Raw genomic sequence first — 23013 nt, 5'->3', positions numbered from 1 at the left:
GTGTTATAAACTATTGCTGTGTCCTGAAAGTGAGCTATTTACTCATTCTAACTGTGGTGTGTGTATGTAGCACGCTCACAGTGCCAAAATAAATAATCTATGCTACAAAATGCTGGAATGCACATTTAAGTCATTTTGATTTTGATTGCGGTGTTGATGGACAATGTTGTCCCATAATTTATCACACATGGGAAATTTAAAAGCTGTTTGCAGCAGAAAGTGAAAAATAAAATACGGAAAGCAAGTTAGTTTTGTTTCTGAATGTTTGATATTATAATTTTAAAGCTGCAGGTTGATGTTGGCTAATAACATGTAAACTCTAGATTTATGTAACTTGTTTGTAAGTGAACCGACTGCAAAAAAAATATATCATCGCTTTAATACAATGCATATTCTTCATTAGTATTCATACTATTAATGTAAAGTATGTGGCTGGGACTGGATACATTAGGCACCAACTAGTTGACAAAGTCGAAGTGAATTAAAGTGTCATCTATTGAGCCACAAAATTATGGGAAAATGAAATTAAAACTGTCTTAAATCACAAAAAAATGTATTTGTTAAAATGATCTCCTTATGTCAACAGATCGTTTTTAATTCAACTAGCAAAGCACATTTAAATAAAAATAGTCATGCAGCTAATGATAAACATAAATAAATACAAATTAAGTGTGTACTCTCCGAAACCAAATGTCACGCTATGTTAGAAATGAGAGCGCCTCATTTTAAAGACATTATTTTTGCCTCATATGACCTCCTCAGTTTGTTTGTATGCAACGCTCGCTGCAATTAACTGTAAAACTCTACAAAAGCTAAACACAGCTGATACAAGTTTAACTGTGGTGCTATTTCTGAATCATGTGTCCACACTGTCTTTCCAGAAAGTTTTAGCCAAAAGCCAGACAGAAAAGTGTTTTTGGGAAGAATATCAGTAAATTTTTCCTAAAGGTCAGTGTCCAACCTTGGACTATGCAACGATAAAACCCCCATTGAGAAGACATTGGTAACTCTAATTAGTGGGGTGGTGACGGCTCCTCGGGGTTAGCTGGAGTGTCTGAATGGATGGTCACTCAGTCAAAGAAAACCACCCCGGTGTTATGTAGCGACCAGTCCCATATCGTTAAGCTCTCCCTAAAGTGTCAAACTGCTGGGACTGCACCCCTCCTCCCTCCTCCCTCCTCCTGCTCGCTCTACCAAACTCTCATGGTCACCAGGGACGACCTTCGGCTGCAGCTGCCAATCACAAAGAGCCATGGCAGCAAGAGGTCTCTAAGAGAGGAGCCTATTGATTTTCCAGTTAGAGCCTAAGTAGTGTGTGCTATCGGACTAACGGACAGCCCAAGCAGGTATGTCATTATCAATGAGCCCATGGAAACGGATCCCCTCACTCTCACTCATTCATATTGGCCTCGTCCCCTCCCTCCGTCTCTCCTTCATGCCGTCCCGCCATCCATTCCCTCCGCTCGCCTCGTCCGCTGTGACAGAGTGCATCCTGAGATGGTCAATAAATCGCTCAGCCACACCAGGACAACAACCGGCGGAGTGATGGGTCGGGATGACCTTCTTTCTCTTTCACTGCCTGTCCCTCCCTGCTCTCCAGGTACAGTAATTATAGCACTTATGAGACATTTCCGTACCAGAGACAGACTCGTTAGCATCACAGCCATCATATATCCCTCTTGGATTGTTCCCTTTCCTCGAACCCTCAACATCCAGGGCCAGTTTAATCTCAAACATCATTCCCTGCAGCCCACTTTGACTCATCCAGTCATCAGGAAACCCAATTATTATCATACTGCTTCTCTCGATTTGCCTCACTGCTTATGTCAAGTCACGGTCCGAGCTTTGGGAGCCGCTCAACATAAAGACATGTGCAAACAATTACGAATGATTTAAGCCAATTAGAGGAGATAAGGCCAAATAAAGGTTTAAAGCCTTCTGAAGTGAGTTTCTGTTCCCCAGTAGAGCAGTAAAGTCTTGTTACCTTCTTTACTGTCCCTTTATCTCACTCTGTCTTCCAAACAGGAACTGCATATGCACCCCACCTCCTCTCCCCTTTGAATCTCAAACCACATCGGTGGGTTTGTCTCTCGTGTTACACTCCAGTCGTTTGAGTGAGGTTATATCGGCGATGATTAAGTCATTCTGTAGAGATGAGGTCAGCAGTCCCCTGGCCAGATGTGGGCTGTTTAAGAGTGATGGAGAAAGACTTGTTAATGATGGGCCTCAAAGCCTTGGAGAACCCTAGATACTGGCTCATCCTTTTACTTATGGCCCATATCTGTTGAACTCTTGTTTTTCAGATGTGCTCTGGTATTTGGCCATTGTCAGACTATGAGTTCAATGGAAATATATCTGCCAAACTCATGATGGTTCTGCTATTGTCTGTTTTAAGAAAAAGTCACAGCGTTAACTCCAGAGAGGGCAATATTGGTCGGTCTTTCTGTTTCGGTCCAGCCCTTTTTTTGTTATTTTTTTATTTTAATTCTTTTTTTTGGTAATTTACTTTTTATTGCTTTTTAACAGTACAACAAAAAGACCAACATACATGAATGTGAACAATAATGGGAACGTTACAACATAACATGAGATTTTAAAAAAACAAAAAAAACAAACAAACCGAAATCACACCCACAGAAAAAAAAACTCATCAAAAACTACTTTCAAAAAATAAAGTAATCCAAACATAAAAAATAATTACACATATCTACATACACAGGGTTAACACCTCACCGTCACTGTCACCACCCCAAAACATATCAGACTTCTGTCCCAGACAAGACACAGCTCCCGCCTACATAAGAATTAATCTCCACTGATCCTTCAATCATCCGTCTCGCATGTAGGGACTCCATAGTTTCATGAATATCTCCTCCTTATTGTTCAGTCTGAAAATCAGTTGTTTGTCGCTGGCTATTTTATTCATTTCTTCCAACCATTCATTAAATTGTATAGTATTTATTGTTTTTCAGTGTCTTAGAGCAATCCTACACCCAGTAGTAAGGGCCAATCTACACCATGGAGTTTGTGGGAGTGATAACTCTATCCCCTCTGTTATTATGCCCAAAATACATAGGCTCTGAGCTAAATCTATTCCGAATACTTTATTAATGCATAATATTATTAGTCCAATTAAGCCTATGGAAGATTTTATATGTAATCATCTCTCTAGATGTTCTATACCAGGATCTGGTTATTTCCTCCCATTTCTCCATAGTTATCTCGCCCTGTAGATCCTCCTCCCATGCTGTCTTGAGACCTTTAAGTTTTGGTGGGTGAGATTGTCTCATAAGACTGTAAAATTTAGATGCACCGCCCCGAGCCCCTTGGTTGCCCTGTACTAGTTTTTGTAACTCAGTTTGAGGTAGCAGGGGGAGTTTTCTTTGTGCAGACATTATACAGCTTCTTAACTGCAAATATTTCCAAAAGTCTTGTTTAGGGATTCTGTATTTAGTTACCAGTTGTGTAAAAGACATAAAATCGTCTCCCTCAAAAACATCTCCTATAAAAATAATCCCTGCTTCTACCCATGATTTCCAATATAGAGTTTTTTTTACCCACTTTCAATAATTTGTAATGCCATAAGGGTGACTTTCTAGTAAAAGAAGGGTTTATGCTGAAAAGATGATGTGATGCTTGCCAGGTTTCCCTTGCAAACAACAACAATGGGTTCCTAGATAGAATTTCTCCCCCAGTTTGTGAAATAAAAGCCTGTAATGGGATTGGCTCAGTGAGTTCCTTTTCAATCCAAACCCAAGCTGGGGCTTGGTCCTCTGTAGTATATATTTTGGCCAGCTGATTAAGAGAAAAGGCATAGTGGTACCAGTCCACTCTTGGCAGGTTGAGGCCTCCATCTTCCTTTGCAGCACACTTTATAATTCTATTTAAACAAGGTCTTTTACCTCCCCATAAAAAGGTGTCTACTGCTGCATTGAACTTTCTAAGTAGTGAAGGAGGGAAGCTCATAGTAGGTATATGATATAGTTAATTTTTGGAACCACCATCATTTTAAAAACATTTATTTTTCCCAGAAGAGATAACCCTAATTTCCCCCAATTTTGTAAATTGCTCTCGATTTTCAGAAGTAGGGGAAGAATGTTCTCCGTCATTATATCCTTTAAACCTGGTGTAAGCTTTATCCCTAAATACACTGGGCCTGAAGGGAGCCATTAGAACTGCCAGTTCTGTCTCATACTAAGTGGGCGGTCCACCACTTTTTTTGACTGAAATACCATAACTGATCGATCAATTGCCATGAAATTTTGTCCAAGTATTTGTGGTCCAAGGGGGATGAATCCAATTTACATTTGTCATACTTTTTCTCTATGATGAGGTTGACACCTTCTATTTACATAAACTATGACAACAACTATGGATGGAAAAGCATGAAATTTCATGCAGACATTATTGGTCCCCAGAGGCTAAGTCCTACTGATTTTGATGATGCACTGAATATTTCTTGAGGCCCACCATAAGATCAAACTTTTCTCTTATCCAGTAAAATAAATTGTATAGACATTTATGGTTTCTAAAGGGTGAATCCTAAAGAACTTTAATGATCCCCTGATTTTCCAGGGCCACTATGAGGTCCACATTTGAGGTTTTAAGTGAAATATCTCAACAATTACAACAAAATGCTTCGTGACATTTAGCACAGACTACCATCTCCTCCGCAGTATAAAAAAAAAAAAGTAATACCTCTAATGGTTCCTTAACTTTTTGTCGAACACCACCATCAGGTCAAAATGAGAAATATTTGAAATACTTGATTCTTCAAAACTAATCCCTTCAGCCTTAGCTGTACATAGTGTTTAGTTCTAATTATCAAATGTGCCATGGTAACATACTAAACAAAGACGGTTAACATGGAAGGAACTTTACCTGATGACAGCTTTTACTGCAAAGCACCACTGTGACCCAGTGCAGAGCAGGTAGCATGGCTGTGGCTGCTCCGTCTCTTTTGTACCCTTGGTGAGACCGTGACTCTTGTACAAATGCAAGCTGATGAAACTCTGCAGCGCATGGTAACCAGGTAGGACAGGTCGAGGAAAGACGATTGCCACATTGGCAATCACATAAACAACCATTAGACACTGTGTCATCTCCCACCTAATGATGACTAATGTCTCTCTTCCCTCACACACACACACACAAGCACACAAACAACAAGCCCTTCTCTTTTCACTAATAAACATGCCTTAGGCCTCTTTCCATCCCTCTGATTGTGACCTGACTTTGGACCACAGACCACTGTGGCCGGGACCTGGCCCACACTTAACCAAGCACCTCCAGACAAAGAGCTGCCACCCCCTCTTTGCACCTGAGCCTATCCCCTCCATCATGCTCCATCTCTGGGCTTGACTGGGCCAGTCAGGGGGCAGGTGCCTCCCCTCCCTCCCTTTGATTGATCCCCTCTCTCCATCATTTATTCTCTTCGTCTGCCTCTGACACACGTGTCAAAGGCAACACACCAGCCTGATGGATAGGCCTGTTTATGGATGCCAGTCTGCCTGGTAGGCTACTGATATTACAATCAGCACCTGTGTACCTGCTGTTCACACAAGCCTCTGTTATTCAGCTGAGGTCAGAGAGACACCCGGCTCCAATTGAAAGATCGATGTCCGGCTCGGCATATTGGAAATTGGAATTGTAAATGTGGTCGTGTTCTGTCAGAAAGGTCTGTGCTGCTTAGATGATAAAACTAGATCCATATGTTGAAGAATGTGAGTAAAAATGTGTGTTGTTGAGCTTCCTTTTATCTGTATTTTGCCTCATACATATAAAGGTAAAGGACTAGGACACAATATTCATTAATTTCTAAAAGAAATCTAGTGTAATTCTATCCAGATGTGTTTGTTTATGTGTATGAGGTTAGCTGATAGCATTGATGTGTGCTCTGTGTGAAGACATCTCATGTGCCGAAAAGCAAAATGTTACATTGCTGAATTCTGGTGCCTCCATTGCCATTGTGGTTAATGACCCATCCAGTCTGGTTGAAATGGCACATCCACAGGGACATTCTGCAGATTACTTACTCATCCAAGACGTCTTTCTAGCAGACATCAGCACAACACACCATCACTTCTGCTCTCTAAAAGCGAGACTGTAGAAAAGATGAAAAACAGTTCTAATACACGCGTGATCTTTATTACTATAAAGTCAAATCAAAGGGACTTGCAGAGACTTCTGTAAGCCACTCCCCATCACCTTTTCAACCTAACATAGCAATAATAAAATGTGATGCACTTTATATTTGTTCCACACCAGCAACCACAGTCATATCCAACGTGTATAATAAATTTAAATGCTAAAGCCAAGTTTAATTAGGCAAGGCAAGGCAAGGCAAGGCAAGTTTATTTATATAGCACAATTCGGACACAGGGACATTCAAAGTGCTTTACAGGGGCAAGATTAAAATACATAAAACACATTAGAAGACATTTAAAAGCGAATTAAAAAAAAAAAAAAAAGTGAATGAATAAAACATTTAAGAGCGAATGAATAAAAATTCCAGTTTAAAATGGAAACAGAAAAGTCTTCAGACTTGATTTAAAAGAGCTGAGAGTTGCAGCAGACCTCAATTTCTCTGGGAATTTGTTCCAGAGATTTGGTGCATAAAAACTAAACGTTTTAGTACAACTGTACCACACCATACCTCTATCAATAATTGCTCCATGTACTGTAACGTGAAAGGGGGACATTGTAGTGACAGACCAACAGATAATTATCACAACCTCTGACGCCCTCAAGCTTGATGCTATGGCCAATAAATGGTGGTAGCCCCCCTCTGGGTTGGGAGTGAGTTTCTGCCCCAAGTGAAGAAGTTGAAGTCTCACTTGGTCTTGTTTACAGGTGATAAAATGCAGCGTGAGATGGCCAGGCGGGCGTTGTCATGGTCCGTTGTGGTGAAGAGGGAGCTGAGCAGGAAGGCAAGGCTCTTGATTTAGCAGCCCATCTATGTTCTGAGGCTCACCTATGGTCATGAGATTTTGGTAGTGACAGAAACGAGGAGCCAAAATGAGTTTCATGTGTAGGGTGGCTGGGTTTAGCCCAAGACATCCAGAGGGAGCTCAGAGGAGAGCTGCTGCTCCCTCACGTTGGAAGGAGCCAGTTTAGGTGGTTCGAGCATCTAATTGGGATGCCTCTTTGGTGCTTCCTGTTAGAGCTGTTCTGGGCATGTTCAGCTGATAAAAGGTCTCGGGGCCAATCCAGAACATGCTGGAGGGATTTTATATTTAATCTGGCTTCGGAATGCCTCGTTCCCCAGAAAGAGCTGGAAAACAATGCTGGTGAGATGGGCCCTACCTGGCCCTGAATAATTGGATGAGAACAGATGGATCTCCTCATGGTTCTCCTCAGCCCTACAGAGCATTTTAGCTTCTTTCAAGTATTTGTTTTGCTTTTATAGCATAAAACTCAAGTACAGTACACAGGTACTTTTTCAGCAAATAATTCTCTTGTAACAGACAGTCAAAGTTAGAGACCAGTTGGTGAACTATCTATATTATACTATATTTCCCTCAAGATTTCAGAAGACCAAAAATTAGCTGCAAGGACACTGACTATTGAACTTGCATTTGTCAGTTGGCTAAAGCAAAACTGCAAATGAATGCTGATATTTATTCTTCCATGTTTGCTGGACGCATAAATAACTTAAGGCGATTGTTTTTACAGCTTGTTTTGCCTTTAAAGACAAAATAATAATAATTTAGTTTTATTGCATTGCTGAAAATCACAAATTACACTACACACTACAGCACACAACACCCTCTATCCTTAGCCGTCTGATTGGATGAACCCCCCAAAACACCCTCAAACAGAAAAAAACACAGAGGAAAACGAATTCAGCCAGATAGTGAATACAAAGTTAACAATTGACTATTTTAGGACTTATCTATTTTCAACATATCGAAGTGATATGTTGTACTTCATTGTTATTTAATTCCTGAATAGTTTATCTGCATCCAGAGTATTGAAGATGCAAACTAATTCAATTCTGTCTATTACAGTTGTAACTTAAAATGCTTGTCACTGATAAACCTGTAGCTCCAATTGAGTCACCTTCAAATTCTCAAAAGTCTCCACAGCCGTTCCTTTATACAAGCCCCATTCTCTCCCTCTTTTTTTGCTTGGGACAACCAACCCCAAATTCCCCAAGAGGGGTGTACTTTTCACCCCACACCCACTTAAGCTGGTGACAATAGGCGGATTAGAAAAGAATTTACTTCAGTGAAGCCTCGCACCAACCCCAAAAAAGCCTCGCATCACCAAATGGCAAAATGAGAGATTGAAGGAAAGCGGGGAGAATGCGATAGGAGCCGGTCAGCGATCTTAACCTGTCTGATGTTTGGAAGGCAGCTTATAGGGGAGTTGAGGGCCAATAGCAGTGAGTCTAAAACACCTCCTGCGCTTCACTGGTGGCTCGGGGCTGTCTTCTTGATTTTCTGAATATCAATGAAAAGCATATACATTCTTTTGCTCTTTTTCCCCCCTGATGTGCAAGTGTTAACTGATGAGCATGACAAATCAAGGAAGGTATTTAAGCCCTTTTTAGCGCGGTCTCAACAGGTGCCCAGCAATACTATCAAGGACTTATATGTTGCTGTGGGTTTCTTATACTCACTCTGTCCTGGTTAAAGGTTTCTCAGTGTGCATCGTGATACTGCAAAGACAGCAGAGAAGATCTTCCCAATTTGTGGATTTCTTCTGCATTTCACACCCCTCTTCCCTTTACTGTGTGACCTTATCCATCCTTTGTTCACCATCACCTTTGAGCCTCTAACTCTGTTCTTTGTGGCCCTAGTCAAAGCCTGGATAGGGTTAAAAAAAAAAAAAAAAAAAAAAAGTGTAAAAACAACCACATTTTATACTTTGGAGTCTCATCTATGTTGAATTTGCCAAAATATGTAGCACTTTTGGGTTGAGAAAGGCTTTTTTTTGTCTCATTTACTGAGGTAAGGAGTCATATTTTCATTTATGAATTCCATATTTATGTATATCCTCCACACCATTAGTGTGTCTGATTGCCGCTTTAGTATCTTATTATGTGTCAGGGCCCTTCTGGGGCTTTCGTCCTCATAGCTTATGCCCAATAGCTGAATGTTTAATGAGTTAATGCACTGAAGTCTTCACTTCTCTACCAATTAACCCCGAGACCACTGCAGCATTTCCCTAAATCCACACAGGACCTTTTATTGTTCCCCACTTCAAAAAGGCTAAGCAGCCAAGGAAACGAAAGGAGAAAAGGCTAACCTGTTAGCAAACAGTGAAAAGGGCCAAAAAGGGGTTTAATCCTTATTAGGCTAAATTCAGACTAAGTGGCCCCACAGATCCTTTCAAAGGGGACTTTCTTCAGGGAGTGCAAACTCTTACTGGGTGACATTTGGGGCTGAATGCTTTGAGCCTTTAGGCTTCATAACCTACTCTTGCTGCAAGCTGTGCTTGTTTATTTTTGCTTTAATTCTCTCACACTCCAGCGCAGCTTCTTAGTTGTGTTTATTTTTTTTAACCTTGTAGTTTGTTTTACTTCCCTCGAGGCGAATAGGCCTTTATGTGTGACCAGTGATTACATCTTGAATTAGTTACATGATGGTAGAACAATCGTGCCTATCAATCATTTGTGAACACAAGTGATTGTGACTACTTTTATTGAAGGCTGTTGACAATCCATCCAATAGTCTATCAGCACTGTTTGTTGTCTCTTATATATAAATCCTTGGTTATGTGCATGCTAAGAGTTAGATTTAAAAATGGTTAGCCGACTTGTCAGTTATTCCATCAACAACAACAACAACAAAACAAAAAATCACCAACCTGTTTAGTAATTGATGAATTGTTGGTTATTTTTCATGAAAAAATTGTGGGAAAAAAATCTTTTTGGGGGTAATTCCTCAAAAATAGGATTTTTTTGTTTTTTTTAACACATGGTAAAGACTGGAAATGGTGGAAAACCTGGCTCCAGTCAGAGCTAACAAAACACACTTACCAACTCATCTAAAACTGGCAATTTAAAGTGATATGTATGTCTTAATCCATATCAATAGCAAAGACTAATAACAACAGTTCATGGTCTTACTGTGGTAGTTGTGTGCAGGACTTCCTGGAGTTTTGTTGTCACCACAAGGAAGAGAAGATATTAGAGTGGCATCAGATTAATCAGCGTATTTCCCAAAATGTTAATGCCATTTTTCAAGCAAGTTCCTTTGGGTTTGGTAACATGAGTGTGGGTTGGTGTACAGTCAGGTGTCTCACTTTTACACCGGTATATATTTTAATATTTGCACTGCTCCCATAGTTGAACAGCCATGGAGCACATGACTGGACGGAGATGGTGTCGAGGCCAGTTGGTTGAATCATACTTTTGCTGAGGCACAAAGGCTACAGGATAACTGCTGGAGTGTGAAAGCAGAGTCATGTGGCTGCACTGTCTTAGGGTCATATGATTCCAGCATTGTTTTCCTCTTGAATGATTTCACCCCAAGCCCTGCCTCCAAAAAACTCCTCACCAACCACACACACCTTCTATTGAAACACACACCTCTTTCAAGAAACCTTGCCTCTTTCTGTCCCCTCTTTCCAGTACGGTACTCTCACTCCTTCCTTCTCCCTCCTCCTATCTTATTTTTTCTGGCTATCGCTCAATCTCAAAAGCAAAATCTGTCTTAATTGGCTCCAGAGGGCTCTTGGAGGCTTTGTGTCAACGGTGATGAGGGGTCCTGATTGGTCCAGAGGCGAAGGCAGCAAACAGACCCTTGTTAGTGTGTCGGGGCCCTTTTGCTTGCTCGTTAGTCCGATGAACTCATTTACTGATGGGGGGTGACAAGGGCTCGTTTGCCAGTGTGGAACAGAGGGTGATGGGGATTGAGGCAAGGGGGGAGGAGGCGAACAAGGATAAGGTTATGGCATAGTGAGAAAAGGATTATAAGAGTTCTAGACTGTAGCATGTCTGTGGATTCACCTGGTGTCAAAAAGCCTTTAAATGTCAGCTCGTGTCTGTCTGTCTAGATGGCTTGATTCTGTGCTCAGTCAAGTGAGAATTAGTCACAAACAGCATGGCTTTAATGTAACTATATGCATAGATTTTTTGAGTCTTGTTTAATTTTATTCAGTTCCTTAGAATTTGCAGCTTCAGTCCATTGTTTGCGTGTAAAAGTCCACTGTCGAAGAGTGTGGACGTAGACAGTTTTTTCTGGGTGAAATGAAAAGCAATAAACAACTCCACATGCTGATAAGTCCACAGGTTTTTCCTCATTTTTTAAAATGTATTCTATCAAGTTCTCCCAATACCGCTTGTCCCTCGTCTCCGTTTTTGATGCTGATGGATCACCTCTCTTCCTCCCGCTCATTAATTTCATCACCTTATCTCCCACACCACTTCATTTGACCAAAAGGTAATAATAAATCCCTCATCCATTATCCTTTAACTGAGGCAGCCATGCGGAAATCCTTAATAACAGGCAACAAATTGAACTTCAATCACCTCATTTTCCTTCAAGGATGCAGGGCACATTAAACTGAACGAGCATATATGCACACAGCACTTATCAAACACTGTTTATGTGCCAAAAGCAACGCTATTGGTGTTAAAATTTGACATTTTTCATATTTTATGACAAATAAGGATTCTTTTTAACTTATTGAGGCCATGGCTTTTGTCCACTTTTACTCTTATCAGCCCAAAAACACACACATGCTCCAGCCCGGCGACAACGAAGGTGGTTGAGAGCCTCATCTATCTTGAACCACACTGCTGATAGTTGCTCCTCTAACTCCCCTCTAATCCACTGCAGTTTCAATTAAATCTCATCCGTGTCACCGTGCTCCTCCACTTGACTTTACCCATGTATCTGAAGAGGAAGAGGCTGGTGGTGATGGAGAGGGCTCACTGGCAGAGAGACTGTCTGTCTGCAAGATTCAGCAGTGACAGTTTCTGTGTCTGTGTCTGTGTGTGTGTGTGTGTGTGTGTGTGTGTGTGTGTGTGTGTGTGTGTGTGTGGTTACACGCCACAGTCACCCGGCCCCTCTTCATGTGTCCCTCTTCATTCCGCAGTCTTTTGGGCATCTGACAAAGACAAACGACAGTGGTTCAGAAATGAGCAGCAGCCCGGCGCACAAACAGGTTGAAAGAGGAGGAGGGAGAGACGGAGAGAAAGCATTGCAATCAAGACTAGTTCCTTTGTTTTCTGTTTGGCTGTGTCCTCTCGCGTGACGCTTTGAAATTGATCTCGGGACACACCAGACCTGAATCCATGGATAACGTTCCACTTGAAATGAAACATCAATAAAAGCTGTGCTTTATACTTAACCAATCATGTTGACGTATAAGCTCCTGATCCTTTTTATGCGCCGTTTTTGGAATATTCTGTCCTTTATTTTCTCCAACCTTGATCATTCTATTTTATTTTTTATCATTTTTAAACTGAAAGACTCTCTTTTCCTTCAGATAGTAAGACGTAAATTTTAAGCAAGACCTATTGCAGTCTGCTTTTTGTGTTATTTCATAAATCCCTTTCCTGCTTCTGTAGCATTCTCATCTCTTTAAGCCTGACTGATCCACTTCCACCATTACTATTTATCACAGAGGAAGCTGGTGCAGCCATAACTCCAGCTCGGACAATAACCTCCACGCCATTGTAATTTGTCCAGACGTGGTCAGAACGACGAAAGCATTACAGCGCGGATAGTTTGTCACGCTCCTTGTCACCCACTCGGCTTTTTCATCTGCAATGGAAAGGATGCGGCCGATAGGGACGATGATCTCTGGGAAACATAGAGCACTATTTACAGCTTTCCAGGAGATTCATCGGCCCAGGGACAGATATGATATCTGGCTGCCTCCGCCACTGTCATATCTATCTGTGGAATCAGAGACTGCAACTTCATCACTTCATCCCCGGGCATCTTCTTGACATCCATCGCCATGTCGACGAATGTACTCTTGGGGATGAAATGAGTCAACCACTCCCTTTTGGAGGTGAAAGGTTACTCTCCAAGCACTCACTCATCATACACCTGAAGACAAGAATTTCATTTTTGATCAGATGGAAGCAGAGAAGCTGATTTTTTTTGTATTAAAATGTCTTTGGATGACGTGTGCTGGGAAAGGTTCTTGACATGGTAATCTGATAGCCATCATGTCTCTCCGTAAGGAAACAAATCAGGTGTCTTGGCCTGTTTGTCATCAACATTCAGTCGTCTCAGCTCAAAACAAGACTGCAAGGAGGAAATGAGAAGCTGTGATCATTTATGTCCCCAACAGTCTGTTTAAACAGACTATTATTCTGTTAAAAATGCAGCTTTCCAATATACAAATCCTATATTATGTGGAGAATTTAATTGCAAACATCTAAACAGCAATTTCTGTGTCAAACACATCAATTTACGCTCTTTCGTCTGTATTTAAGTTGCACAAATCTTGTGACATGACCATAGCTCTGCATGTTGATAAATACAAGAGAATGTTTCACTCGGTTTCTAATTCAATTACTATTTATCTCTCTGTAACCTGAGAAATTATGAAACAACATTCTGTTATGGGGACTGACCTGCTGTGCAGCCGCATGTTTATAAAATCTGTATGAAATTAGTCTTTTCTCTTCCTTCAAATTATGTCTGACACCAGAATTATGGAAAAGTAGAATTAATTAAACTTGGTGGAAGGATGGAGCATGCGCCATGGAAGAACCCATTACATTTTGGAGCGGTTCTCATTCACAGGGCGAATACATGAATTATTTTTTCCACTTTTGTTAACATTGCAAGGTTGCATTTTTGCTGCATTAATATGGTGTCAAATTAGAGTTCTTGACTGTGAAAACTCACATGAAAGCTCCGTCACACTGGAACATGGAACGGGCCTGTCTGCGCTCTCTAGAACTGCAATTCTAGTTAGAACAACGATTTCTACCTTTACTTTGCTCTGTTGAGTCTGTACCTCCTAATCTTAAAAAATGAAACTGTCTTTGTCTAATCTGCACAAAAAACAAAGTAAAAAAACAATGGATGTCGTTACTTTTGAACAACGCCATGCTAGCTGTTTCCCTCTGTTTCCAATCTTAATACAAAGCTAAATTCGCTAGATGTTGGTGATTACTTCCTATTTGCTGTACTAGGAGGGGGCTAAATGACATCAGAACAATGTAAAAATGTCTCTCTGATATATTTTTCTATTATGTTTCTATAGCAGTGTTGAAAACCAAGCAAATCTGACTGCATTGCTGCAATATTTACAAAATCTGGACGGAGCTTTTAGTTCTGATTGTTGCATCTGTGGCAAATGTAGTGCAAACATAGAGGCTCTGTTTTGCCAACATGGAGATCATAAATAGACAATTTTTTCCCTTTCATTTCTTGTTCATTTTAATGCCTGGTACAACTAAAGGTATAATTTCAGATCTGATATCTAGCCATTTTCCATGGTTTTGGAAAATGGCTAGATATCAGCTCTTAAATTAAACTCTTATGAGCTTTATTTGTTATGATTATATTTGCCCAAACAAATGTACCTTTAGTTATACCAGGCATTAAAATGAACAAGAAATTGAAGAAAAAGGGTGGTCTAATATTTTTTTCCATGACTGTATGTGATGATATATATAGTTAAAGTGATATGAAATTATCTATATCACAAAGGAAGATTTTGGCCATATTACCCAGCCCCATGCTATACAGACACGTTACAGAAAAGAAAAGTTACTGTAAATTAAATTGCATTAAATATCTAAAATTAACATATTTCTATCAGAATTTTTTTCACTTTGTGCAAAGTAGTTTGCCTCACGAAATACTTTTCCCCTGATGATGAAAGATTGTTTTGCTTGCTGTTGCGAGTGCTGCACTATCTTTGTGACGGGGTTGGCGACAGGCTAACGGTGTCTGCTGTAGTCATCTTGAGCCCCCGTTAAGGAAGATAGGAGGTTGGCCACTGCATCCCCAGCCGGATCCTCCGAGCCGCTAATCCACATTTAATTGAACTCCAGAGACTTTGAAGTGAGTCTGTGATGCAGGCAGATCTTATTCCTCACAGAGACAGCGAGGGAGAGGCTGTCCTCAGCTGGCTGGCAAAGGCCTCAGCTGGTCCCCTCTGCTGTCCCCTGTCTTTAATGAGCTCCTTTAACTTAACACTAGTCCTAGCTTGCTGGCTCACATTTGAATATTTTTGATTAATAACACAGCCTCTGAACCACGCTGTGACAACCTAAAGCGTCCCATTTACCTTTCTAACAACCCCCCTACCCTGTCAGAAGACACCTTTTGAAGCTAAAAAAGCAGAGGTTGAAACAAAAGTGCAGCTAACAAAGCAGTGCTAAGTAGGTTAGCAGCAAATCTAAATGCTGGATTAGTAGGGTAGAGTACGAATCGCAGGGGCAGGGCCCAGCATCTGCGTCTGTCGGGCTGGGTATCAGCCGTCAGGACAAGTCACTCTGACAGCTACTGTGGTCTCCGTGGGGACAGATTAAGCTCAGCTCATCGAAGCATTTTTAAATCTGGAGCCAGCTCAGATAATATTGTTTGACCCCCCCCTGTGTCAGTTACCTCCATGGAAATACAGAAAATAGTCTAATCAGATGTTTAGCATAAAATAGACTCTTAACCTCTAATCCTTGTCCCATCAAATAATTATTATTTATCAAAACAATATCTATTCGGTTTTTATTGTCATTTTCTCTTCACCCGTGAGTTCTAATATGGATTATCTTTTAGTGAACTAAACAGTCCCTTCACTCCTTCCAGCTGAATGGCGCCCATTCTCTTGCTAAAGGGATCTCTTTTTCATTGAGGTTGATCAATATAAGACATTAATCGTGCTGTTCAGGCCGTCGTGCCATCACTGTGTGAAAAATGAACTAACCGATCCTTCTCTCTGCTCTTCTTCCCTTCCCTTCCCTTCCCTTCCTCTGCTCCACTCTCTTGTGTCTTTCTCTGGTCTTTTTCTTTTTAAAATGTCCTTTTCTTTATGCTGTCTTCATTATCCCCTTCCCCTTCTGTCTCTTTTCCTGTCCTGCCTCTCAGATTCTGGTCTATACAGAAGGTCTTCATGGAAAATGGCTGTTCACAGAGATCCGTGCCGTGTTTTCCAGACGTTACCTACTGCAGAATACTGCTCTGGAAATCTTCATGGCCAACAGAAGTAAGACAGCACCTGATAATTAGCTTTATATGGAACTATTTCACCTTTTTATTGCCTTTATCAATATACAGTACAGGCCAAAAGTTTTAGAACACCCCAATTTTTCCAGTTTTTTTATTGAAATTCAAGCAGTTCAAGTCAAATGAACAGCTTGAAAGGGTACGAAGGTAAGTGGTGAACTGCCAGAGGTAAATAAAAAAAGGTAAGGTTAACCAAAACTGAAAGATAATGTACATTTCAGAATTATACAAGTAGGCCTTTTTCAGGGAAGAAGAAATGGGTTAACAACTTAACTCTATGGAGTCTTGGGCTATTTTGCCCATTTTTGAATTCTTTTCATGTCTTTGTAAGTCATTTTGTGTCTTTTTTTTAGTAATTTTTTTAGTCCTTTAGTCCAACATAAAATGTGATTTTGAATCTTTTTTTTTACTTTCAAAACACTATCATGCTCAATCAAGAATTTTAAATGTTGCAAATGTGCATTCATTTCAAAGTACACTGAGACATTAAACTGCATAATTTTCAAATAAATTCTGGAAAAGTTGGTGTGTTCTAAAACTTTTGACCAGTAGTGTACATGCACATTTCTGGTTCTGAATGGTAGTGTTATGACTTTTATGCCATGTAAAGAATATAAAGATAATCGTTGATATAATATATGCATATTTTTCTGTGCCCGTCCACAGCTGCAGTCATGTTCAACTTCCCAGATGCAGCCACGGTCAAGAAGGTGGTCCACAGTCTTCCTCGTGTTGGCGTTGGCACGAACTTTGGCCTTCCACAGACCAGGTGAGACACACAGATAAACACAGAAATACTGTAATGAATGACTCTTGTTTTGTGGCATTCACATTTTAACACTTACACAACCACTAATACACAAATATTTGTAGAAATTACAGTAAAACACTGTCAAATTGCATCAGAAATAGGGCGTAAAATTAAGAATTTAATATCACCGTAGTAGATGCTTTTAATTACTATTATTTTAATTAATTAATTATTTAATTTTAAATACTAACTGGACTAAAATACAAACTGGAAGCACCAAATGGATTCGAAATAGATCTCCCGAAACCTTGGGGGCCCTCAAAAGGGATTTATCTAATCAAAATTGGAACCTGGTGTATTCACATCATGATCCTAACAAGGCATATGCTGAATTTATCTCGATTTTCTTGCTATTATATGATAAACATTGTCCTCTGCAACGACAGAAAAACTTTAAATATGAAGAGAAGCCGTGGATTACAAAAGGCTTAGACAATGCCTGTAAAAAGAAAAATGTACTGTATAAACAATTTTTAAAAAGTAGAACTAAGGAAGCAGAAATTAAATATAAAAAATACAAAAATAAATTAACGACAATTATGAGATCCAATAAGAAAGATTATTATAATAAACAGCTGGAATTACATAAAAGCAATACGCAAGGGACATGGAAAGTATTAAACAACATAATTAATAAAAGAAAAAATAAGTCTGATTGTCCAAATTACTTTGTTGATAAAAATAATCAACAAAATATAAGTACATCCAAGGACATTGCTAATGGATTCAACGATTATTTCATAAATGTTGGCCATAACTTGGCCAAACATATTGCTGACCCGGTAAATAAAGATGGTGTCAGTGAAAATATTATTGATATCAATCAAAATACTATATTTTTAAACAAAGTGGAAGAAAATGAACTAATTGATATAGTAAATAAATTTAAGAATAAAAAGTCAACTGACTTCAATGATATTGATATGAGTTTGATAAAAAGTATTATTTTATTTATAGCCAAACCACTAACTCATATCTGCAACCAATCACTACAAACAGGCATATTTCCCAATAAAATGAAAACGGCTAAGGTTATTCCCATCTTCAAAACTGGTAATAAGCACGACTTCAGCAATTACCGTCCAATCTCACTGCTTCCTCAGTTCTCCAAAATACTCGAAACACTCTTTTCATGCAGACTGGAAGATTTCATAGAAAAACAACACATTCTGAATGACCAACAATATGGCTTTAGATCTAACCGGTCTACTACAATGGCAGTTATGGAACTTATTGACAAAATTTCCACAAACACTGATAATAAAGAATATACAGTTGGATTATTTATTGATCTAAAGAAGGCTTTTGATACCCTCGATCACACATTATTACTGAACAAGCTTGAAAGATATGGTATTAGAGGGGTAGCAAAAACATGGATTAAAAACTACTTGGACAATCGATATCAATATGTCCAGATTGATAACGAAAGGTCTGAGTTGAGGAGAGTCACCTGCGGGGTCCCTCAAGGCTCCGTACTGGGCCCTAAGCTCTTTATACTGTATATAAATGATATCTGTAATGTTTCTTGTAAATTTAAATGTGTTTTATTTGCGGACGACACTAATTTATTTTGTTCCGGCAAACACTTAGAACATCTTCTGAATACAGTGGAAACTGAACTTAAAAAAATGAAAAGATGGTTTGATGTGAACAAGTTATCTCTGAACATAAGCAAAACTAAATTTATTATTTTTGGAAATCGTTCAATTAATCAAAGAGTGCAAATCACCATTGATAATGTGGAAGTGGAAAGAGTTTATGATAATAAGTTCCTTGGAGTGGTTATTGACCATAAACTGTGCTGGAAGCCACATATCAACCTCTTAAAGAATAAAATATCAAAAACTATGGCAATTCTATATAAATGTAAAAATATCTTAACAACAAACTCATTAAAAATTTTGTATCAATCCCTAATAAAACCATATATAACCTATTGTATAGAAGTGTGGGGACACACATTTAAGTCAATCACCAAACCAATTTTTCTACTTCAAAAAAAAGCAATGAGACTTATAAACAAAGTCAATTATAAGCATCCAACCAATCAATTATTTATTAATTTAAATGAACTCAAATTCAATGAACTGGTGGATTTCAAAACAGCACAGTTTATGTTCAAAATTAACAACAACATGCTGCCTGACTGTATTCAGAAAATGTTCAATCTAAGACAAAGCCATTACAATTTCAGAGGGGTGTGTATATTTACAAAGTTAAAAACTAGAACCAACACCAAATCACGATGCACCACGGTAACAGCTGTTAATTTATGGAACAAATTGGAGAAAGACTTGAAAACTTGCAATACCATTAACTTATTCAAAAAATTACTTAAAAATAGGATGATTAATTTATATAAGTTAGAGTAATGAGTAATAAGCTTCTTTCTTTTCTCTCTTTTGTGACTGCTTATTTCTTTTGTTGATAAATAACAGATTGTACATTTCCAAATTTTACATTTACTTGAGTTGTAACAGGGTAGGCGTAATAAGCTATGCTTCAGCCTACGCCTTTTCGGTCCAAATGTCTATTATCAATTTTCTCTCTCTGTTTACATGTTGTTTACTTTGATCAATGTTTTGTTTTTGTTTTTTCTGGTTTGTTTTGATGACATGTATTGACCGAAATAAACAGATACGAAACGAAACGAAACGAATTACTGTAAATCAATGAATAAAAAAATTAAAATAATGGGACTACTCAGTCTAAATTACATTTAAATTTTAGTAGAAAACCCACTCACTGTATTTTTTATGCTGAAGTTTTGGCAACCACAGCTGCTGGTATTTTACCGTAATTTTTTTTTTGCAGGTCCACACAGAAAGGGGGAAAAGGTGAACGCTTTAGCTCTAGCTAGCTGCTAGGTGGGGCACATGGAGGCCAGCAATAATAACATTCACCCTAAATATAAGTTATCATCACCAAATTTTATTTTGAGACAGAATATTCGGCTTTACCTATAAAAAAAACAACAAAAATAAACCTTATTGCTTTGTTGAAATGCAGCCTGTTTAATGATAAACCCCCTCTCCTGAAAATGGTATGAGCCATTTTTTGTGGTTTTGAAATAAAATTAATTCAGGCAGCTATAGCCATACAACTTGAGAAATGTCTTAATGAAAACTAACTAATGGGTAATGCTGGAGTGAGTTTCCTTGCTATGTCAGTTAAGTAGAATTTGGAGGATTTGATCATTTGACATTTTCAGGGGCCGGGCCATTATCACAGATCAGAATATTAAACTTATTAAAAGACAATAGCGGTTAGAGGGATTAAAATGAGATAAGAAAACATTCATACTGTTCCTTGTGCACCACAAAACCTCCAAACTGATTTTCCTCCCTTGTGCTCCTGCTGTCACACACACACACACACACACACACACACACACACACACACACACACACACACAGGGGTTTGGTGGCTGATTTGTCCGTCCCTCCCCACTCTCTCTCCTCACCGCCCAAACATAATTGGCTTCACACAAACACAGTCCAGTTCATTTATTTATTTCCATCAGTGTGGAGCAAATTGTTGCTTGTAAGCCTGCAGGGCACACCTCCTCCTCCTCCTCCTCCTCCTCCTCCTCCTCCTCCCCCCTCGTGTCCGGCCAGTTCTGAAGCCAAGCCCCAACTCAGCTGCCGGCACGTGTGTTCCTGGTGTAAGGTCCTGTGGAAATCAAGAGAAATGAAAGTCGTGCCTGGACGTCTTACTCTACGATGCCTTTAATGGCATGTTTTGATTATGTGATGCAACCAGCTAAGGTTTCTTGTTTGGCACATTAAATCTTGTAAAGGTGTAATTTTCAAGTCAACTTTATTTTTATAACCCAAATCACAAATTTACCTCAAAAGACTCAACAATTTATACAGCATAATTTATACATCCTCTATCTTTAGACCCTTGATTTGGATACAAAAAAATAGATGAAACCTCATGAAGAGTAAATCTTTTTTCAACTGTTTTGAATTTGAGTTAGTAACTGCAAACATGTTAGATAAGTTAGATTTCAAACTTTTAAAGACATTTTTCAAGAGTTCAAATACAGTTTAAGTAAAAAATGGGCAAGACTGAAGAGTTCAAACCAAATTCAGAGACACTGTAAAGTATAAATCTTTCCATACAGGGCTTTCCTTTCAGTTTTATATTGCATATTGTGAAATCTGAGGTATGACAGTTGTTGTCTGGTGTGATATGTGAATATTTGGGGAGGTAATGTGTGTGAGACAGGAAGAGTTAGGGTCTATGGGAAAAAATGCTCCATGTAGCAATTGTAACAGTGAACACTGAAGGCTATGTCTGAGTACGAAAGTGCAGTAATGAGTCAGTGCGGATGTAGGACACACACACACACACACACAGTTAGGGTGAGAGAATTTGTGTGTGTTTGTGTTTGGCTCATTAATCAAGCTAGTTTGCAGGCCAGGTTACACTTTGCCTCTTTGACCCAAAGACAGCTGTACAGGGCAGCTCAGTGTGCACACACAGCCAGCACAACACAAATTATTTAATGTCCAGAGTGCCACAACAATAATTACACGACCACACTTCATTATCCATTTAATATGGTTGCTCATAATTAGATATAATCCTACTATAATTCTGGTTCTTTAAACATTTGCCAAGATCAAGCACCTTCTGTCTTTTCACCTCTCTGTGAGTTTGCATTTAATTTTGATGATCCACAAAAGATATAAAATGTAATAAAGAAAGCTGCAGAAAATTGTATATTGGTGCACTTTATTGCTTGGTGAGATTACAGAATATAAAAGAAAGTATGAACAGTGTACACTTGTACATAGAGAGACGTATTTTCATCTTTAAGAGGCCTAATGACTATAATCTCACACCCTGACAGTGATTAATTCCATCATTTTCCTTTGTTTTAATTGGATTGGGGGTCATTTGTTTTTGTCCTACTGCATACATCACGCCCTGGGCTCTGTGTGCGCGTGTGTGTGTGTGTGTGTGTGTGTGTGTGCGTGTGTGTGCGTGTGTGTGCACATGCACGCAAATATGTGCATTCAAACCAATTTATTGCATATTTGTCTTCTTAATTAGCAAGACTGTAAGTTCAAAAGATTTTTCATATAATGACATTTGTATTGCAGAAGTCTAATAAGCCTGAGGCTTTTTCTTTTTCCGGTCTGCTAATTTCTGTTCTTGTGATGTGGTGATGGACTTTGTTTCTGATCTACTTCACACTATGACCCTGTTTACTCTTGGTTTTAAAATGCATATTGGGGTGACTGGATCACAAGTGGACAGCGCTAAATACAAGTTTAAACATATTGTTATGGGGCATCCTGGCGGCAGGTTTAAGTCTGACCCAGGACCCTTTGGTGCATGTTTTCCCCACTGTCTATTTCCCAATCAAATTAAAAGCATAAAAATAATCTTTATTATAATAATAATCTTTATTTATAGAGCACTTTTCAGAACACATGTAAGTGCTTTACAAAGACAAGATAAAAACAGACATAAAACAACAGATAAAATGTTAGAATTAATAATGTTAGAATGACAACATCCTGTGAAATTAAAAGACAGTCCAAGGGAAGTAAAAATTCTGGTAAAAGCAGGAAAGGGTCTCCGATAAAAGTCTGTTTTAAGAAGAAACTTAAAAGAGATCAGGTTGTTTCAGAGCCTCGGGACCCTGAATAAGAACATTCTCGCCCCCTTAGTTTTCAGCCAGGCCTCTGGAACAGTCAGGGGACCTCTGCCCAAGGATCTCAAAGTACAGACTGGTGTGTAGGTTTTTAAGAGGAATGCCCAAAAATTATGCCAAAAAAATTCACTCAAACCACTTGCCGAGGCGGTCTGGGATGAATGATCACACATCTGTTGTGGTGTAAACACTGATGTGTCCTCAACAAGGACATGGAAGGAAATGTGTTGGATTCTGCTGACAGCAATATCTCCAGGTGTACACACACAACTTCCAACGTGGCGTAGGTCATTCTGAACACAGAAGTGGGAATTAGAGACACATGATGGACACGGCATGTGACCCAGGTGTCCACTTGTGTTCGGATTATCGAAACACAT

General features: G+C 39.2%; 1 protein-coding gene across 2 annotated transcripts in view; it reads left to right on the top strand.

Moving 5' to 3' along the window:
• LOC131978662 (lipopolysaccharide-responsive and beige-like anchor protein) overlaps nt 1–23013 on the top strand; it is a 252385-nt gene that overhangs the window by 157154 nt on the left and 72218 nt on the right. For both annotated transcript variants that reach the window (XM_059342384.1, XM_059342376.1), the window contains exons 40-41: nt 16011–16128; nt 16815–16917. In XM_059342384.1, the coding sequence (XP_059198367.1) occupies nt 16011–16128; nt 16815–16917 (221 nt within the window). The remainder of the gene's footprint in view (nt 1–16010; nt 16129–16814; nt 16918–23013) is intronic.

The sequence above is a fragment of the Centropristis striata genome, chromosome 1 (genome assembly GCF_030273125.1).
Source record: "Centropristis striata isolate RG_2023a ecotype Rhode Island chromosome 1, C.striata_1.0, whole genome shotgun sequence".
Classification (NCBI taxonomy): Eukaryota; Metazoa; Chordata; class Actinopteri; order Perciformes; family Serranidae; genus Centropristis; species Centropristis striata.
The sequence above is the reverse complement of the archived record's forward strand: the minus strand, read 5'-3'. Positions and strand labels throughout refer to the sequence as shown.